The sequence below is a fragment of the Neltuma alba genome, unplaced genomic scaffold (assembly GCF_004799145.2).
Source record: "Neltuma alba isolate B1F8T4 unplaced genomic scaffold, ASM479914v2 tig00013125_pilon, whole genome shotgun sequence".
Classification (NCBI taxonomy): domain Eukaryota; kingdom Viridiplantae; phylum Streptophyta; class Magnoliopsida; order Fabales; family Fabaceae; genus Neltuma; species Neltuma alba.
The window spans coordinates 12,159-29,571 of NW_021637445.1; the positions used below are offsets into that span (position 1 = coordinate 12,159).

At 36.0% G+C, this 17,413-nt stretch overlaps 2 protein-coding genes across 2 annotated transcripts; one reads left to right on the top strand and one right to left on the bottom strand.

The window, feature by feature from the left end:
• The first annotated feature begins 7,199 nt into the window (after nt 1-7,199).
• On the top strand, nt 7,200-12,135 carry LOC114734675 (protein OSB2, chloroplastic-like). Its single transcript, XM_028922315.1, has 7 exons — nt 7,200-7,692; nt 8,505-8,643; nt 8,954-9,047; nt 10,283-10,410; nt 10,498-10,645; nt 11,433-11,497; nt 11,657-12,135. The coding sequence occupies exons 1-7, from the start codon at nt 7,349-7,351 to the stop codon at nt 11,801-11,803; spliced, it is 1,065 nt and encodes a 354-aa protein (XP_028778148.1). The 5' UTR covers nt 7,200-7,348; the 3' UTR covers nt 11,804-12,135.
• A 220-nt stretch (nt 12,136-12,355) lies between these two features.
• On the bottom strand, nt 12,356-17,022 carry LOC114734674 (phospholipase A2-alpha). Its single transcript, XM_028922312.1, has 4 exons — nt 16,797-17,022; nt 16,642-16,684; nt 16,404-16,529; nt 12,356-12,773 (listed from the first exon to the last, which is right to left on the bottom strand). Exons 1-4 carry the CDS (start codon nt 16,911-16,913, stop codon nt 12,598-12,600), a joined length of 462 nt encoding a protein of 153 aa, XP_028778145.1. The 5' UTR covers nt 16,914-17,022; the 3' UTR covers nt 12,356-12,597.
• Nucleotides 17,023-17,413: the final 391 nt, after the last annotated feature.

The following is a 17,413-nucleotide window of genomic DNA, read 5'->3' on the forward strand; positions in this document are numbered from 1 at the left end:
GAATATATCAAACCACTCGATCCTATGTTTTCCGTAACTCATCCAAAAAAAAAAAAAAAAGATAAACTATATTGGTCATATTTCAAGGATACAATGGGAGCAATTGATAGTACTCACATACAGGGTGTGATGAGTCTTTCTAAGCAAGACAAATATATCAAGAGAAAGGGATATTCAATATAGAATGTCATGGCTATATATGATTAGGATATGTGCTTTACTTTTATGTTGGCAGGATGGGAAGGTACTGCACATGATGCTTATGTGTTTAACATTGATATCTCAACTTCATCCTTGGATTTCCCTCATCTACCTCAAGGTATATTTTCATTAGCTTCAATTTTAATTACTTTGAATTCATTTTATATTTGCATTAGTTTCACACTATCAAGATAATTTCATGATTTATTAGGGAAGTATTATTTAGTCAACATTGGCTATCCAACACAGTAGGATATCTTGGTTTGTATAGATGTGAGTGCTATTACCTTCCAGACTTCAGGCAACAACCGAGGTTCAGAAATTATAACAAAGTCTTCAATTATTATCATTCAAATTTGAGGTGCACTATAGAAAAGACTTTTCGGGTGTGGAAGAATAAGTTTTGAATATTAGACAAGATGTCCAAATACAAGTATAAAACTCAAGTCCAAAAATAGTTTGTGCAACAATGGCTATACATAATTTTCTCTGAAGAAATTCTGAAACATATAGAGATTTTATACAAGCTCAATTTGAAAGTATAATTGAGGAAGACAATGATGATCAAGTTGCTGAGACATCCTCATTAAATATACTTAGATCAAGACAAATGAATCATGCTTGTGACACAATCAAAGACCAAATTATACTAAGCACGTGATAGAGCTAAATTTTTATAAATTTTATCCCACATTAATTTAAGAATTAAATGATATTTTGGGCTTTAATAACCTTTATTCACAATTGACCGGGTCATTGATGAAAATAAAATAATATCTAAATACCAAATCTGACCTCTATATAACTTTTATGGAGTAGAAGCTATTGACAACATCAAGAGAAAATATCTTTTCACCCTGCAAAGAATTCTTGCAATAATTCAGAACTTAATCTTTTAAAAAAAAAACACTTGTATAGTATTTTTGTGTTTAGGCGCTAAAAGTTTTAATATAAGAAAGCAGAAGTATATATTTGATTCGATGTAGACTCTTTTTTTTTTTGAGGATTTGTTATAACAATGAGAAAAATTTCTGCATACTAAAAAAATCAATAAATCATTATTATTTTTTTAAATAAGTTTTTGATTGAAAACACCAAGTAAATGGTATCGCCATTTTTAAAATATTTTTCAGATGATATATGACATGAAATAGTATAACTATAATAACTAATAAAACTAAAAAATTAAATAAATGAATGCGAATAATACCCCATATTGCATGCTTGGCAATGCTAGCCAAAAATTCTCACCTGCAGGCCAGTTGGCAAAAAGCCACCTAAACTAGCCATTTGACCCATGCTTATGTCTCCAACCCTATGAAGCCACTTTACCTTGGTTTGATCAAGTGCTTTGCAACCTCAACTCCCCTTTAAATCATGTGAAAATCTAGTCTCTATAACACTTCTAAACCTCCAAAACACACAAAATAAATAGGTCAAAGCCTATGAGTCAAAGAAAAAGCAAGGTTACGAACCAATGGTCAATGAAGCGATTGCCACGCCAGGGACTAATAACAACAATGAAAAGTAGCGAACAAAGCCTCACGGGGAAAAACGAACACAGGAAGCCATGCAAGTTACTCCGTTAAAGCTTGACGGCACTCCACCGCAGCAGGAGGGTTTTGGAATCTAGAACCTTGTCCAACGGCAATGAAGGCGTAATCCATGAAACTCCACAAAAACCAGATCTAGAAAGCCAGATGAGGGAAGATTTACGTGGAGTAATGGGCCTGAGAGGAAATCACGTAATAAGGATGTTGAAATCAATGAATAGAGAGAATCAAGGGCTAACGATCTTCAGAGTATGGCTCCTCCGAGATTTATGGACAAGGACCTGAACCCTTTAGCTCACTCTCAAGCAGGTGCCAGATCAATGGGAAAAAAATTAAATTTTCAAAAGAAATGGACCCCGGTGGGTCAACACATAAGCAAGAAGAGAGAACAGATGTCAAAAGGGAAAGAGTAGGCCTCGGTGACTGCTTCACCCAATGCTGGGCTAGGATTTGGGTTGCTTAAAAACTGCAAGGGACACTTTCTCAACTCTCCTGATCCATTCAAAGTGCTGTCTAACATTTCAGAGGAAATCTAGATGGAAGAAGAGGAACCGAATACCTCTGGTTACACAAATAATAATCTTACATCCCACCCTGCTATGGCCCTTCATAATTCTAGTGGGCTTGAACATACTTCGCACCTCTATAATACCACCGCAGACTTGGCTGGACAACAATCTACTGATTTATACCTTCAAACATTGCAATTAACTCCTAGGGGACCTATAAGCACTATCTCCCCAGTCGAAGCTTCCTCATGATTTGTCTTTTCTGGAACTGCAAAGGCTTGGGCTCTAAATCTCTCCCTGGGCTCATCAAGGAAATTAGGAAAAAGTGCTCGGTTGATTTTCTTGCTCTGTTTGAAACTAAATGTAGTGGCACTCAAGCTATCTTTCGATGCAAAAAGTTGGGCTTCAACAATTTCGACTTTGTTGATGCAATGGGTTCTCGAGGAGGAATATGGGTTGCTTGGAATGATGTGGGATTCAATATCTCTGTGGAAATCAAATCAACTCAGTTTATTCACGTGTGCGCTGAGAAAGGTGGCTAGGAGATGTTCATCACGGCTGTTTATGCTAGTAACAACATGTTCTGTCAAAGGAAGCTTTGGTTTGACCTTCAGGAACTTAATATACCTTCGGATTGCCCTTGGGTTATTGGAGGCAATTTTAATGCAACCTTATTCCACCATGAATGATGCTCCTATGCTCTTAACCCTTACACTATTGACAAGGAGTTTATCAAGTGGTATGATGACTTGGAGCTTACTGACTTAGGCCGTTGTGGTCCCTTCTTTACTTGGCATAGAGAGGGTTGTGAAAGCCGTATCGACAGAGTGGTAGCCAGTGACAAGTTCAAGGAGTCCTTCCCCGAAGCCATTATGAAGAACTTACCTTGGTTCAAGTCTAACTACCAGCTAGTTCTTCTTACTCCCACTTCTGTTACCACGCGACGTAAACAAGAGAGGCTGTTTCGCATGAATGCTGCTTGGTTTCTTCATGATGACTTTGACACAATGGTCAATGATACTTGGAAAAAACATCTTTGCTGGGAAGAGAATGTTAGCTTTTTTACTTCGTAGGTGAATAATTGGAGTTTCAACGTGTTTGGTCATCTAGGAAGACAGAAAAATCGCATTCTCAACCTCTTAGATGGCATCATTAAAAACTATGGCTCCACCGATTATTCTTCCTCTATTGAAAAACTTCAAAGATATCTTTGGATGGAGTTAGAAGACATCCTCATTAAAGAAGACTTGATGTGGGCCCAGAAAGCAAAATGCAAGTGGTTTGCTATGGGAGATAGGAATACAAAGTTTTTTCACGCAAAAGCAAATGGGAGACGATGCAGAAACAAGATTGAAGCTATTAAAGATGAAGCTGGTATTTGGACTAATGATGTCTCTCGAATTAAGTACATGGCCACTAACTTCTTCACCAACCTGTTTAGCAACGAGGACATAGATGGAGCTTACCCGCAAATTGATTGTACCTTCGCTCCCTTAGACAAGTCTTACAAGGAAGATCTTCAACGTAGAGTCTCCGAGGAGGAAATTAGAGGAGCAATCTTCAGTATGGGAGCACTTAAATCCCCTGGTCCTGATGGTTTAACGCTCTCTTCTTTCAACACCAATGGAAGATGATTGGCCCCTCAGTGATCAAAGTCATTAATGCTGCCTTTGAAGACCCAAGCACCATCCAAAGACTCAACAAAACCTTCATTGTTCTTATTCCGAAAAGGGAGTATCTGGAAACTCTTCGTGACTTTAGGCCTATTAGCCTTTGTAATGTCATTTATAAAATTATTACGAAAGTGATCTCTAACCGCATTAAATTCTACCTGCCATAGGTCATCTCTCTTAACCAGTGTAGCTTTGTCCTGAGCCGGACCAGCTCTGACAATATAATTGTTGCACAGGTAATTATCCATTCCATGAAGAATATGCGAAAGAAGAAAGGATTTATGGCAATCAAAATAGACCTCAAAAAGGCCTATGACCGGGTTAGATGGGATTTTGTTCTTAAGTGCCTTGACGAGCTATAGATACTAAGCAACGTTAACATTGTTATCAAAGCCTGCATTACCTCTGCTTCTATGCAAATTCTTTAGGAGGGAAGTAAAGCAAAAGAGTTCACTCCCTCTAGAGGCCTATGACAAGGGGACCCAATCTCCCCTACCTTTTTGTAACTTGCATGGAGAAACTTGCCCTCTTAATCCAGAGAGAGGTGAATTCGAGTAGTTGGAGACCTATAAGATTAGGTAAGGATGGCCCTCCTATTTCCCATTTATTTTTTGCTGACAATTTATTACTTTTTGCAGAGGCAACTATGGACCAGGTCCATGTTATCAAAAGTTGTTTACAGAGGTTTTGTTAAGCGTCAGGACAAAAGGTCAATGTTGACAAGACTAAAGTTTTCTTCTCTAGGAACGTAAATCACAATAGAACCAATGAGTTGAGTGAGGTTTTAGACTTCACCGACACTGCTGACCTCAGCAAATATTTAGGAGTTCCTCTTCACCACAATAAGGTCTCCAAAAGAATGTTCCCATTCGTAGTGGACAAAGTTCGTGACAGATTGAGCAATTGGCAGATTTCCCGTATCTCCTTTGCGGGCAGAGATACACTTACCAAATCTGTTATTGCTGCTATGCCAACTTATGCTCTGTAAACAACTAATCTACTTGCACCCACCTGTGATAACATTGAAAAGAAAGCTCGTGACTTCTTATGGGGCTCTTCAAATGAAAAACGTAGAATGCACTTGATCGCTTGGGATAAGGTCTGCACTGACAAGAAATCTGGAGGCCTTGGTATGAGGTGTATCAAACAACATAATCGCGCCTTCATGATGAAGCTTAGATGGGGGCTAGTCAATGATCAGGAGTCACTTTGGGTCCGTGTGATAAGAGCTAAATATGGGTATGACAACGAATTACTTCCTCGCATTAACCCTCAGAGAGCTGGCTCAAATAGTTGGAACGGCATCAAACAAAATTGGAGTAAAGTCGAAAATGGGATTGAACAAGTGTTTGACTCAAAGGGGATTGTTCGCCCATGTTGGAAATGGGAGAAAAGTGGCTCCTTCTCGGTTTGTTCAGCTGACTGCTCTCTTAATCCTAACATTGATGTGTCGCTAGGAGCTTGGTCAACCATTTGGAAGCTAAAGATTCCTCAACATTGTAAAACTTTTGCCTGGTTATTCCTTCATGACCGACTCATCATGAATAGCATGAAACAACGGAGGGGTCTTCATCCCACTAGTATGTGTGATCGGTGCAAGCTGAGCAAGGAAGATGGGGTCCACACTCTACGGGACTATCACGATGTTCGTAGCATGTGGGAGCCCCTCATCCACCCAACAGTACAAAATTAGTTTTTCTCCTCTACTGGTTTGGACTAGTTAGACATGAACCTAGAAAGGAAATGTGGCAATAAGGACTGTGATTGGAAGAGCGCTTTCATCATTATCTGTTGGCTTGTTTGGCGGGACAAGAATGATCGGATACACAACAACTCCTGCCCAAACATAATGAGCACCTACTCGAGAGCCATGGCGATCCTTAACACCATGAACCGAGCTAACAACATACTCCACAAAACCAATCTCACAAACAACAGGGTGCACAGTGTTGATGCGGACCTGTTGGTGGAGCCTGTCGAAGTATCCGTTGATGTCGACAGAGCCTTCTCTCTTAGTAACTACAATGCTGCTTGTGGGAGAGTTCTCAAGGATAAGAATGGTTCGGTCTTGGAAGGGTTTCAGTTTCGGCTTACCTTCGGAGATGCTTTATCAGTTGAACTTTGGGGCTGCCTCATGGGTTTAAAGAGAGCCTGGGACTGAGGTCACAGGAAGGTGCTGTTACGCTCAGATTCCCAGGAAGCATTGAAGCCTCTGCAATCGAAACCCCCTGACCTACACGAGGACTTCAACCTGATTATGGAAGCCAAGGAGATGCTGCAACGAGACTGGCAAGTGAGACTTCAATATTTAGCTAGGGACGATAACTAGGTGGCACACTCCTTAGCAAAAAGAGCCCTGGCGAATCCTTATGGCCTTCAACTTCTGGGTCCTGTTGCTATCAACCGCCTCATAGTCGTAGGCCTTGGAGTTTAGTTTTAGTTTTATTTTCCTTCCTTTGTATTAAAAAAAAAAGGTCAAAACAATTTTTAATTTTTAAAATTTTTCTTTATTTTGATTTTTTTTAAATTTTAAATTATAGGTTTTGATCCTTTAAATTTTTTTTTAATTTAAAACATTAGTTCGTAATACTCAACAAAAACTTAAACTATTTTACTCCTTGAATACTGATAACTTTATTTTTGCTCCCACCCTAGATGAGTGCTCAACTCCGTCCCATCACTTTTGTTTTTTAAATTTTTTTACAAATTTAAATATTTAAGAAATAAATGAAATCTTTGAAAATTTTTAAATTGCTACTTTTTAGGTGAATAAGTAATACTCTTGGAATAAAAATCAAAATGGATCTAAATTTTTAGGGGCGAACTGTATAAACCCATTGTTTTTTTTTTATTTGTCCAGAGTATCCTTCTACCTGAACAGTAAGAGACTAATCTCTCCAATTACTGTCAGGCGCCGTAGCGATGACCTCTCCCAACAATATTTTTTTCATATACAATACTCTTAGGATCGAATCCAAGACATAATATTTAAGATACCAAAAGTCTTTTTTACTTAGGGGATGCTTGGATAACTCCAAAAACACTTCTCAAAAGTACTTTTCTGCAAATCGAGACAAACTTTTCTACATATTTATTTCATATACCGTAAAAGTACTTTTAAAACTATGATTTTGTTTCTACTCAAACAGATCTCTCAGTGAACACTTGTTGGTTGTATTAATCCATTGTCAGAGCAAGAGTAATAGCGCTAGTAACAATAACAACAACAATAGTGGTATAGTAAAGCGAGGGCATTCCAAGTCCTGATCGCATTCGGAGTTGGAGAAACCGAGGAAGGCATGGTATGATCTTTGACCTTGAGAAGGGCAGTGGACGTGGATAGTTCCAAGTTTGAGGGTTTTGCTAAAACCTCATCGCTGTCTTGTTCTTCGAAGCTCTCTGTAATTTCGAAATGTATGCACTGCGCCGAGCAGTACGAGTGTTTGCTTCTTCAGCCATTGCAACGGGGCACCTTGTTTCACATCCCTCAACCTTCATTCGTCAGTCCTATGCCACTGCCGCCACTACCCGTCGGAGATCTAAACGCGTCGACGAACCTTCGCCACCTTCAAAAGACGACGCCGTTTCTGACAGACAGAGGCCCCCCGTGATTCCGTATCAGCCGAAGGCTGCCAATTTCGTCAATATCATTGGTCAAGTTCATATGCCCGTTCAGTTTCAAACTTCTCCCGATGGCAAAACTTGGGCTACCACCGTTCTTATCCGGGAGCTCACTCCTGATTCTTCCCATCTTTGGTATGCAACTTTTGCTTTCATGCTCTTACTGAGTTGCATATGATTTTTCTGTTGTTAATTTTTGTGTGGTTTTTATGGTACTTTTTTTAATATTTCAAGGCATATTGTCCATATTGTTAGTCGAACCACTATCTCTCATGTTGTGAATCCCATTATTAACTCAGCAAATGTATATGCCACACGTTGTTGAAAATACTACTGGTGCATAAGTCATGTATTTTTATTGACAGGTGGCTTCAGGTGATGCAGTGTTCTATTGAATTATTTGCACAATTGGGAGCTATGAAAAAATGGATAGATGTGGTAGATTATACCAGATGAAATAAATTCCAAATTTCATAAGAGTGAGGGTATTTCTTGGTTTTTAATAGCTAACTAAAGTTGATTAATAGGAAAATGATTTAGAGAAAGGGGGCATGTGCTAATGTGTGTTTCCTTGTTGTTCTTCATTTGATAAGCTTTTATATTTTTTGGGATTGTCAGATTCGTGCTCTTAAACCAACTTGATATTGGACATTCATTTATATGAAACTCAAATGTTTCATTGTGCCAGAAGATTAGTTGAGTTGTCCAAAGGCCGACATCAATTACATTGTTCGTATATTAGGAGATACATGATGTTATATCTCTTATTGCAAGTAATATAACTGACGTCTAAGTCTATTTTCTTTTATATGAAAATTGCTTTGATTGTTTTTTTTTTGGGTACTCACTACGTCTATTTGGTCATGGAAATGTTGAAATATGGTCCCTAGGATGTTTTTAGTTCTATCTACTATTGATTTCATGCCCATCTCCTCTTATTATATAAGGATTCCAGTAAAATTTGAGGGTGATTTGGCTCATGTTGCTGCTTGCCATCTGAAAGAGAATGACTATATACATGTTGCTGGAGAGCTTGGTGCAAATTCATCTTATTCAAATGAAAGTAAAGGTCAAAGCAATATCCAGGTATATTCCAATCGGAATCCTTAGGTTCACATGCATTATTGGTTGCCATAATTGATTGTTGCCACGGTAGATGCATTTTATTGTCCTTAATTTTGTTATTTGTATATACTAGAGAAAAATTTAATTTATAATTTTGAAGCTATTTGGGTTGTCGTGGTTTAAGTTGAACCCATATTTGTTACCAACAAAGATGGCAAGAAAGTTATCATTTGTTCAATATGTTTATCTCATGCACTTGGGGCCTTATTACACATGCGTGAAAGCTGTTAGATTGAATATATACTTCACATCTTTGGTTTAATCATATTAGGTTTTGGCACGAAGCCTCAACTTTGTCCAAGGATATCCTTTAGTGGAGGAAATATCTGCAGCATCAAAGCAACAAGGAATATCAGATTCGTCTGGTAATCCCTTGCTTCTGGTTACTATTTCTTTCTCTTGGTATGGAAAATTGGGGATTAGATGAAAATAACAAGAATATGCAAGTAGTTTTAAAAAAATTGTCGTACATTTAACTACATGGAATCTATATCATGCTTATTCAGATTGGATCGACTACAGCAAATTTTCAAAAACTTATTGAGTCAAATTTAAGTCTACAGAAAAGCTAATTTGAGAAGCTTCATTGTAACTTGGAAATGGTTCAGATAAAGTGTTGAACTCTAAGTGTGTTCAGACTCGATATCTGTTTCAAGTTGATGGTTCATAATCTTATTGTATTGTATGGAAGGCTATATGTGTTTCTTGAATCAAAGTAAGGAGCTGTGGTTTATTGGGACCTTGCTGTCAAAGGGATGTTTATTCCTTGTGTAAATGGTGAATCTATTTTGATTACATTTGAAGGTGGCCAGGCCTGGTCTTGTTTCTACCGCTTGTGTGCAAATAATCAATCACAAGTGATGAAGGATGGTTGCCATGAGATCAGTGAGCACTGATATTATATTCTATCGGTTCAATGTCAATGTAGAAGAAATGTGTTGTGTGTAGAGATCTAAAGGCCAGAAGGACGAATCTTAAGGGCTATTTTGTAATATAATGAAGTTATAGAGTTAGGATGGGGACTGAACACCATTTAGAAATGCCAAGAGAACACGGAGAAATGTCAATAGGCTGATGTGTTGCCTGAGCTTTGAATATTCAAAATAATTAATATCGTAGCATGGGTCATTAGAATCTAATGTATGTGTCCTAATATTAACATTATTGTATACTGCGTAATATTATAGTAGTGTCAAGAAAGACAGTCGGACAAGATATCATATATATGTTACAATCAATAATGGTGTTTTTCTTATGTTGAGGAATCATGTTTTTATGAATACTCATGGCAATTGCAAAGAGTGAATTCTCTACCATAGCAATATCTCATCGTCTTTTACTTTACTATTCCAACTCTGTCTAATATTAGGAAAACCCAAGTCTACATAATTTTGTTATGGTATTAAAATAGCATGACTAGTTTTTAGTCTGTCCAAGCTTGTAACACCATCATTTGCTAGTTTGTGCTGTCCTGCTGCTTGGTAATATAAATGAACTTGGGAGTTTTTGACATTTTGTTGTGTCTATCTTAGCTAGTGTTAAGCTTGGCGGTTGGCACACTGACTGATACTTTTTTTTTTTACCTGATTTATATTTACAGACAGAACAAAGAAGAATTTTGGCAGTACAAAGAACTCTGACTCTGACCCTTTGTTGAGTTCTTGGAGAGACCTTCTAAAAGATCCTAAGCAATGGTGGGATTGCCGTGACAGTAAGCACAATGGATTGGTAATGATTGATGACCTTTAACTTGGCATTTTTCTCTGACTGATTTGTTCTGGAAACCTCATTTTTTTTCAAATATACATATAATAGGTAAATTTTAATTACCCTGACTTTAAGCGCAAGGATGGGAGTCATGCACTCTGGCTTGATAGGGCCCCAAACTGGGTTCTTTCTGATCTCGAAGGATTGGAATTTGATGCTTTGATTCTGAAATCCAAACAAGCAAAGGAACAGAAAGGTCTGTATGATTACACTTCTTATTCACATGACCTGATCTTCCAAATTCTGATGCATCCTAAGCATAGTTGGCTTGAGTAGAGTTAATTTAAAGATATTCTCGTTGTCTTTGGCTCCTTCAGTTTGTATCTAGATTGAAAAGAATCTGCTTTTTAATTTTTTTGTAGCCTTGATATGCCCTCCATATCATGTTCGCTGAAAATTTTAGAGATCTTTGGCACTTTCATTTCCTCATATGTTCATTTTTGTCATTTTCTTTGGGATATGAGTGTCAAGATTCTTCATGTCCTATTACAATCCCCTCCTTCGCCCAAAAAACATGTGACATGGAACGGAAAGAATTAATATATCATTACCAATATACAATATTAAATCTATAGCAAAACACAGAATTCACTAAACATGGGTCGTGGAACCTGTTCCTCCAATTTTATTCAATGCCATTCTAAATTCTAGACCCTAATTCATTTTTCTCAAATAAGAATTCTAACCTAATTCTACTAGGACAAGTAATTGAATCCTATGGCCTGGGTAATTTTAGCTTAAGGCTCAAGATATACTAATTCAAGACAAGAAATAAATACTAATCTTACAATGGGATAAGATGTCCCTAGACCCAAATGAGTGAATTTAGAATCCGAATATTCTAAAAATAAACCATTAATCTCCAAAGACAAACTCCGATTTTCATGTTATAAATATGTTATGAATATATGTGATTCTCATTATTACTATTTGTTCATGCTACGTCAATATGTTTTGAGGTCATATACTTCCACTTGGTATAGATGATGCAAACTGGAGGGACGTGGTAGAAAATCCTGATAAATGGTGGGATAACAGATCAACAAAGGTAACCTCAGTTTCCCTGTTATTTTTATGGTTCTTTTTGGTGAAAATTTGCATATTGATGTTACAGTTGTATTTATATTGTAGAAGGCTGCTTGTTGTAGTATTTAATACTCAAGTTTATGTATGGGATTTTGTTTATTTCGTCCCTTTTGTTTATCAGAAAACTGAAAGATCTCCTGACTTCAAGCACAAAGAAACCGGTGAAGCATTGTGGCTCAACAGTTCCCCAAGTTGGGTACTGCCAAAGTTGCCACCTCTAAAGGAGAAAGAAGTAGAACCTAACGCCAAACAAGAACTGATTTCATAAGCTGACAGCACAGAACCAAGTCTTTTCACCATGCTCATGTTTGATGTTCCTCTGTTGCTACCATTCTTTTTTACTTTACCTTCATGAGATCCTTACAGTCTGATTTTATCTCACCAAATTTTCTATTATACTGATATTTTCAGAATAGATTTGTTCATGAATAGATGTAGAGATTATTTCAAAGGGAAATAGTAGTCTAGTTTTAGTCTGAAATTTTTCTGACCCCCAGATGTGAACAATTTGTACAAGGATTGTGATTGAGCCACTTGTTGATCATACTTCATCCCTCACCCCGCTATACCATTGATGCTTAAACGCCAAGTTGTCTGTGATCTTTGTTGAAATTCATACGTGATGTTTTACAATAGTGGTTTAGTTTAGAGAAATTATCTAGCGTCGTTTTCAAACATAAATGATACTAACTGTTTCAGTTTCTTAAGAGGGGTTGTGTGACTCGTACCATGTATCATATGGATTTAAATGCAATGAAATCTAAAGGGGCTATTTCAGTTAAAAATAAGAAGTGGTTAGATTGAGAGTTTACATTTATAGAACAAGTATTTTACAGAAATTAAGTCATTAAACCAAAGAAAAGTATATACGTATTTGTTTTTATCAGAAGATAATGAGAAAGCTGGAAGAAACTTGGGAACCAAAGTAATGAATAAAGCATTGATCGGAGTTTGCATACTTTTGGAGAAAAACAAAAAATGATTAGAAGAATAAGAAAGTTGCTTCCTATTTCTTCTCAATGTAAGTGAAATATGAAAATGATCAGAAAGAAGAAAGGATCATCACGGCTTGTGGAGAACCCTTCCGGCCACCAGAGCAGCTTCCATGACAAGCTTGATAACTCGAATAACATCATCAACATCACATTTGTTTCCTTTGAATGTAGCACCTCCATTATTTCTGAAACTCTCCATACAATTTATGAATGTTTGGCTGCACTGTTGGCTCAAGTAGTCATCTGCACACCACACGACATATCCTTTTTCATGAAGTTTTAAGGTTCTTTCAAATGTACTCTTTGTTCCTGAACTAGAAAACTAATTTACATATTCTAAGAAAACTAATTATGACCTTCAGTCCTATTTATAAGATCTCGTCTGTAGTCTATAAATAAAGTCTTATAATTAGGAATAGAGGGAGTATATCAATTATTTATAAAAAAAATGTGTGATAGTCTCTTTAATGTATTCTCATTAATAATTTGTAATAAAAGCTACTACCTCTAATCTTAAATACAAGAGCTAATAGTTTTAATAGTAGGTTTCATGGTGATTGAATGTGTTAAATAGTTTTCATTTTAAAGTATATGATTAACGATGGTATTTTAGGAAAGATAACACTCATTTATTATAAATAACTAACTTAAATAATTTTTTAATATTTACAAATTAATTATCTAATTCTTATATTAAAGATCGGAGGTAGTATATAAAAACCTACATAATTAATAGGGATGGTTTAAGGAAAACACTATAAATTTGAAAGATTAATTGGACTAAAATCTTATATTTAGAGTCAAAACAAATCTCCCAACTAACTCATATTTATGGACTGACGTGAGCATTTGTTCACAGTAGTCAAATTATGTTAAAAATACCAGGTATCATTTAAGTTTTATTTCTGCAATAAAAAGGATGGTGATTGGGGAGGAATTTTAATATTTCCTCGTTTGGTTTGATCAGTACAACAGGAATGGATGAACTTCCAGTGTCATCCTTATTTGGTTTTCAAGGGATAGGGAAAGAAAATAGTAACAAATTAACTATTATGAGTTATGACCCCATTAAACTCAACTTCACTATCTATCTAAACCTAAATGCAAAAGATTTGAAATTTTGCTAAATTTCAGTGGGTTTGATTGGAAACAAGTAATATAATTTCCTTTAATCATATAGCATGTCACCACCATGTCCGTTGTTCAGACAAGTAAAAGAAAGATCTGTTAATTCAGCAGCTATAAAATCATAATGAAACATGCGATTTTTTTTCATTAAATAATGAAACAACAACTTTTTACAGATGTCAGATGTAACAAATTTTCTGACCTTTATCATTATGCTTTCCAAGTGATAAAGATCAAATCAGATTTTTCTTCTTTAAAAAAAAAAAAAATTTCCTTCTCCCTTTGCCCATGTTCCCCTAAATGTGGATAAGTAACGGCGAATGATATGACAACGGGCAAGTTGCTTTAGTGACAATGCAATTTATCATGTTGAAACCTTAAATTTGAGCTTGACATTAATATATTTGTGTGCATGTATGTATTTAAATTGTATAAAATGAAAAAAATGACAATCGGATATAAGAAAAATTGGGCTTGGCAGTTGGGACGGATATTAAGAATATTAAGCCGAAAAATAGTTGAATATATTCTGGTCCCACGAAGTACATCGTGCACAAGGCCACAAAAAATCACGATTGGGCTGGATATTAGGAATACTCATGTTCCCTCTCCTCTATATATATTTTTTAAAGCTAAGTACCCTCTCCTCTATTAAGCCACGGGAATAAAATGTATTCCCTCACCTCTAAAACACTATGTCGAGAAAAGTTCCTAGTTAGAATCTGACCTAACTTGAATCAAGACTAGACAAAAACAAAACATTAGGTAACTGAAAAAACAAAATGTGCACCTAAAATAAATATGAAAATTACATGGGAGGAGCGGCAACAGGCCAAAATCTAGTCAATGTGGTTGGCAATGATTTGTTGCCTTACCTGCTCAATGCTCATGTTAATATTATAAACAAGGCACTAGATATCAGACTGTTGTTGAAAACATTGACATAATGGTTCAAGAGTCAATAGCACTGAAGCCGAGTTAACTCGATCATTATTAAAATAGTATAATTTATTAAAATATAAAAACAAAAATCATATATAATAAAAATAATAATATTTAAATAAAGAAGGCATTAATCCATAAGTAAATGAAATACATGCACAAACCATATATGATCCAATGAAACAGTTATCAAAGCATAAATATTACTCACTGCTTTTCTTTTAATCCAAAATGATATAATTTCATGATCAATAAGGGGAAAAATCCAACCCAATTGATCCGTTCAAAACTTTCGACTAAACTAGCCAAAGACTAGTTTTATTGGTTAATCAGTCTGACCAATCGATCAGGGTTGGAATTTAATATTATGATTATAAGCCAATAAATGGAGGGTTAAAATTATTTCCAGAGGTAATTAGTGACTTTCATGAACTCATCCTTTTTTTTTTTTTAATCTCCCCGAACTTTTTCATACGGAGTAAACTAGCTAAGGAGGGGTTATTTTTTTAATTTCCATACTCTAAAGAAGACGGAAAATTAGTTTTTCGCTTTCAAAGCATATATTCTTGGTCACACAGAAAATGATTTTCTTTCAAAAAAATAATTCCTCGAATATTTTCCTTGTGCAATGATCATGTCGGGTTAAATCATATCGATTTACGACTGACTTTATTAAACAAAAGGCTATTATATATGATCGAAGAATTTAATTGGAAAAATATAATTTTTTGAGACAATCAAAATTCAAAACAAGAGTACGTAATAGACTAAGGTGGTGTTTGGATAGAAACCAAACCATAGTTTCAGAAGTAATTTTACGGTCTACGAGATAAATATGTGAAGGAGTTTATCTCGATTTATGAAAAAGTGCTTCTTTCAAGATATCCAAACTCCTCTTAAATCGCTATATTACTCACTTTTCCATTCATTTCTAGAGATGAATGAATCACAATATCCTATCATCCACCCAACACCCTAGTTTCCTTTCAATTCAAGAATTATTATTGAAAAAGATTGGTTGGCTTGATTAGGACTCATCACCGATCCCACTAACTCTCGTGTCCTCTTTTACTTTCTAAATTAGTTTTAATTATCACATTCTCCTGCCAGATTGATCCTTTTGATCCATGTTATAAGACACGTTTAATCACCTCATCAGAATCAATGAGATGTGGTTAGATAATTAATTTTGTTTTAAAATGGAATAAATTTCTAATTTACCTATATTTAAATAGAAAATTTATATGTTTCTATTATATTTGCTCTTATAACCAATGACTTTAAATAAAGGTAATATTGGAATAACTTAATTATCATATATCTCCTCTGGAAAGTACCTAAATGAGGACAAGAGAGGGTATCCAATAGCATTGGTTTCCAGGAACAGTTTAATTTCTCAACACGTGAGATAACTAAACTTTAAACCACTTTCGCTGTGCTGTCGGTGGATTTTCAGTCCAATATAATTATCTCTTTCATCTATTTTGATTATGGTTTTACGATTATCGTGGCACTAATCATCTACTGTTCTAACTGACATGAATTGAATGATGCAATACCATAACAGTCATAACATCAAAACGGACGCATTAATTTCTTTTAGTTGAACTACGAGGTTGTTTCAGATTCAATTCAATTGATGATGGTACTACCAAATCCAAACCGCTAGAAAGGGGATGCCTACAATTAATCCCCCTCTCACGTCGATAATCTGGTCGGATCCGATAAACTCACTGAGCTATCAGAATCTGGAAATTAACCATAATGAAAAGACTTTCAAGAAATGGTCGAGATGATACGTACTGTTTTTGGCTTGAACACATTGATCGTGCTTCATACAACAAGCATCAAGGCCATCGCAAGGAGCCTCCCCTGGACACCCACTGTACAGAAGTCCGCAGTACTTTCCATATCTCAATAATGGAGGCACTATTATCATTCAGAGATATCGTGATTAAAATCAATATAAGCGTAATAATTAAACATCGAAAAAGAAAAAGGAAAAAAGAAAGAGGAAATCGGTAAGAGCAAGTGAATGTACCTGAACAGAAGCTGGATTCACATGTTTTGCTGCACTCCTTGCTCTGCATATGAATCAAAAAGCAAAGAAAATAATCAGAAGAGAACGAAGAATCGATTTCCGTGGGCCGAAACTGAATGTGGTTGTGTGTGGATGAACAGATTTAAGAAGCGAACCACAGAGACAGCGATTCCGGTGGTTTCAACTCCAATGTTAAGGGCAAAAAGGGGGACGGAGAAGAAGTTGAGCAAAAATGTGAGAGAAAACACGAGAGATTTCATGGATGTGAGCATTTTTGCCAGGTTGAATTTTAAATTTGAGAAGCTTGGTTTTGCTTAAAGCTCTGATTTATATGAGAAAATGAAAGGGACCGCAGATTGTGGTGAGAACTATTCAGAGTCACACAAAAAACTTGCCCAGATAGCTCAGAAGTCAGTACACAGAATTTAGGCTGTTTTTGTTTTGTAGTGACTCGTGATTCCTGCTATTATTCATCATTATTTTATACATAAAAAAATTTCCTAATGCATCATTAGCTTATAACTTTTATCAGATCACATGTTCTTATATAATTATCTACTCCCTCGAGTTAAATTTAGAAGGCAGTGGAGATGTTTCTTGTGATTTTATCAAGGAACAAAAAACCGGACCGGGAACTCAACCGGTCCAGGTAGTGGGTTAAGGGTCACTGGTTAGACCGTGGTCGAACCGGGGTCGGACCGGTCATAATAAAATAATATAATTTAATTCACAAAATCAGTTAGGCACCTAAAGTTTGGATTAAATCTATTCC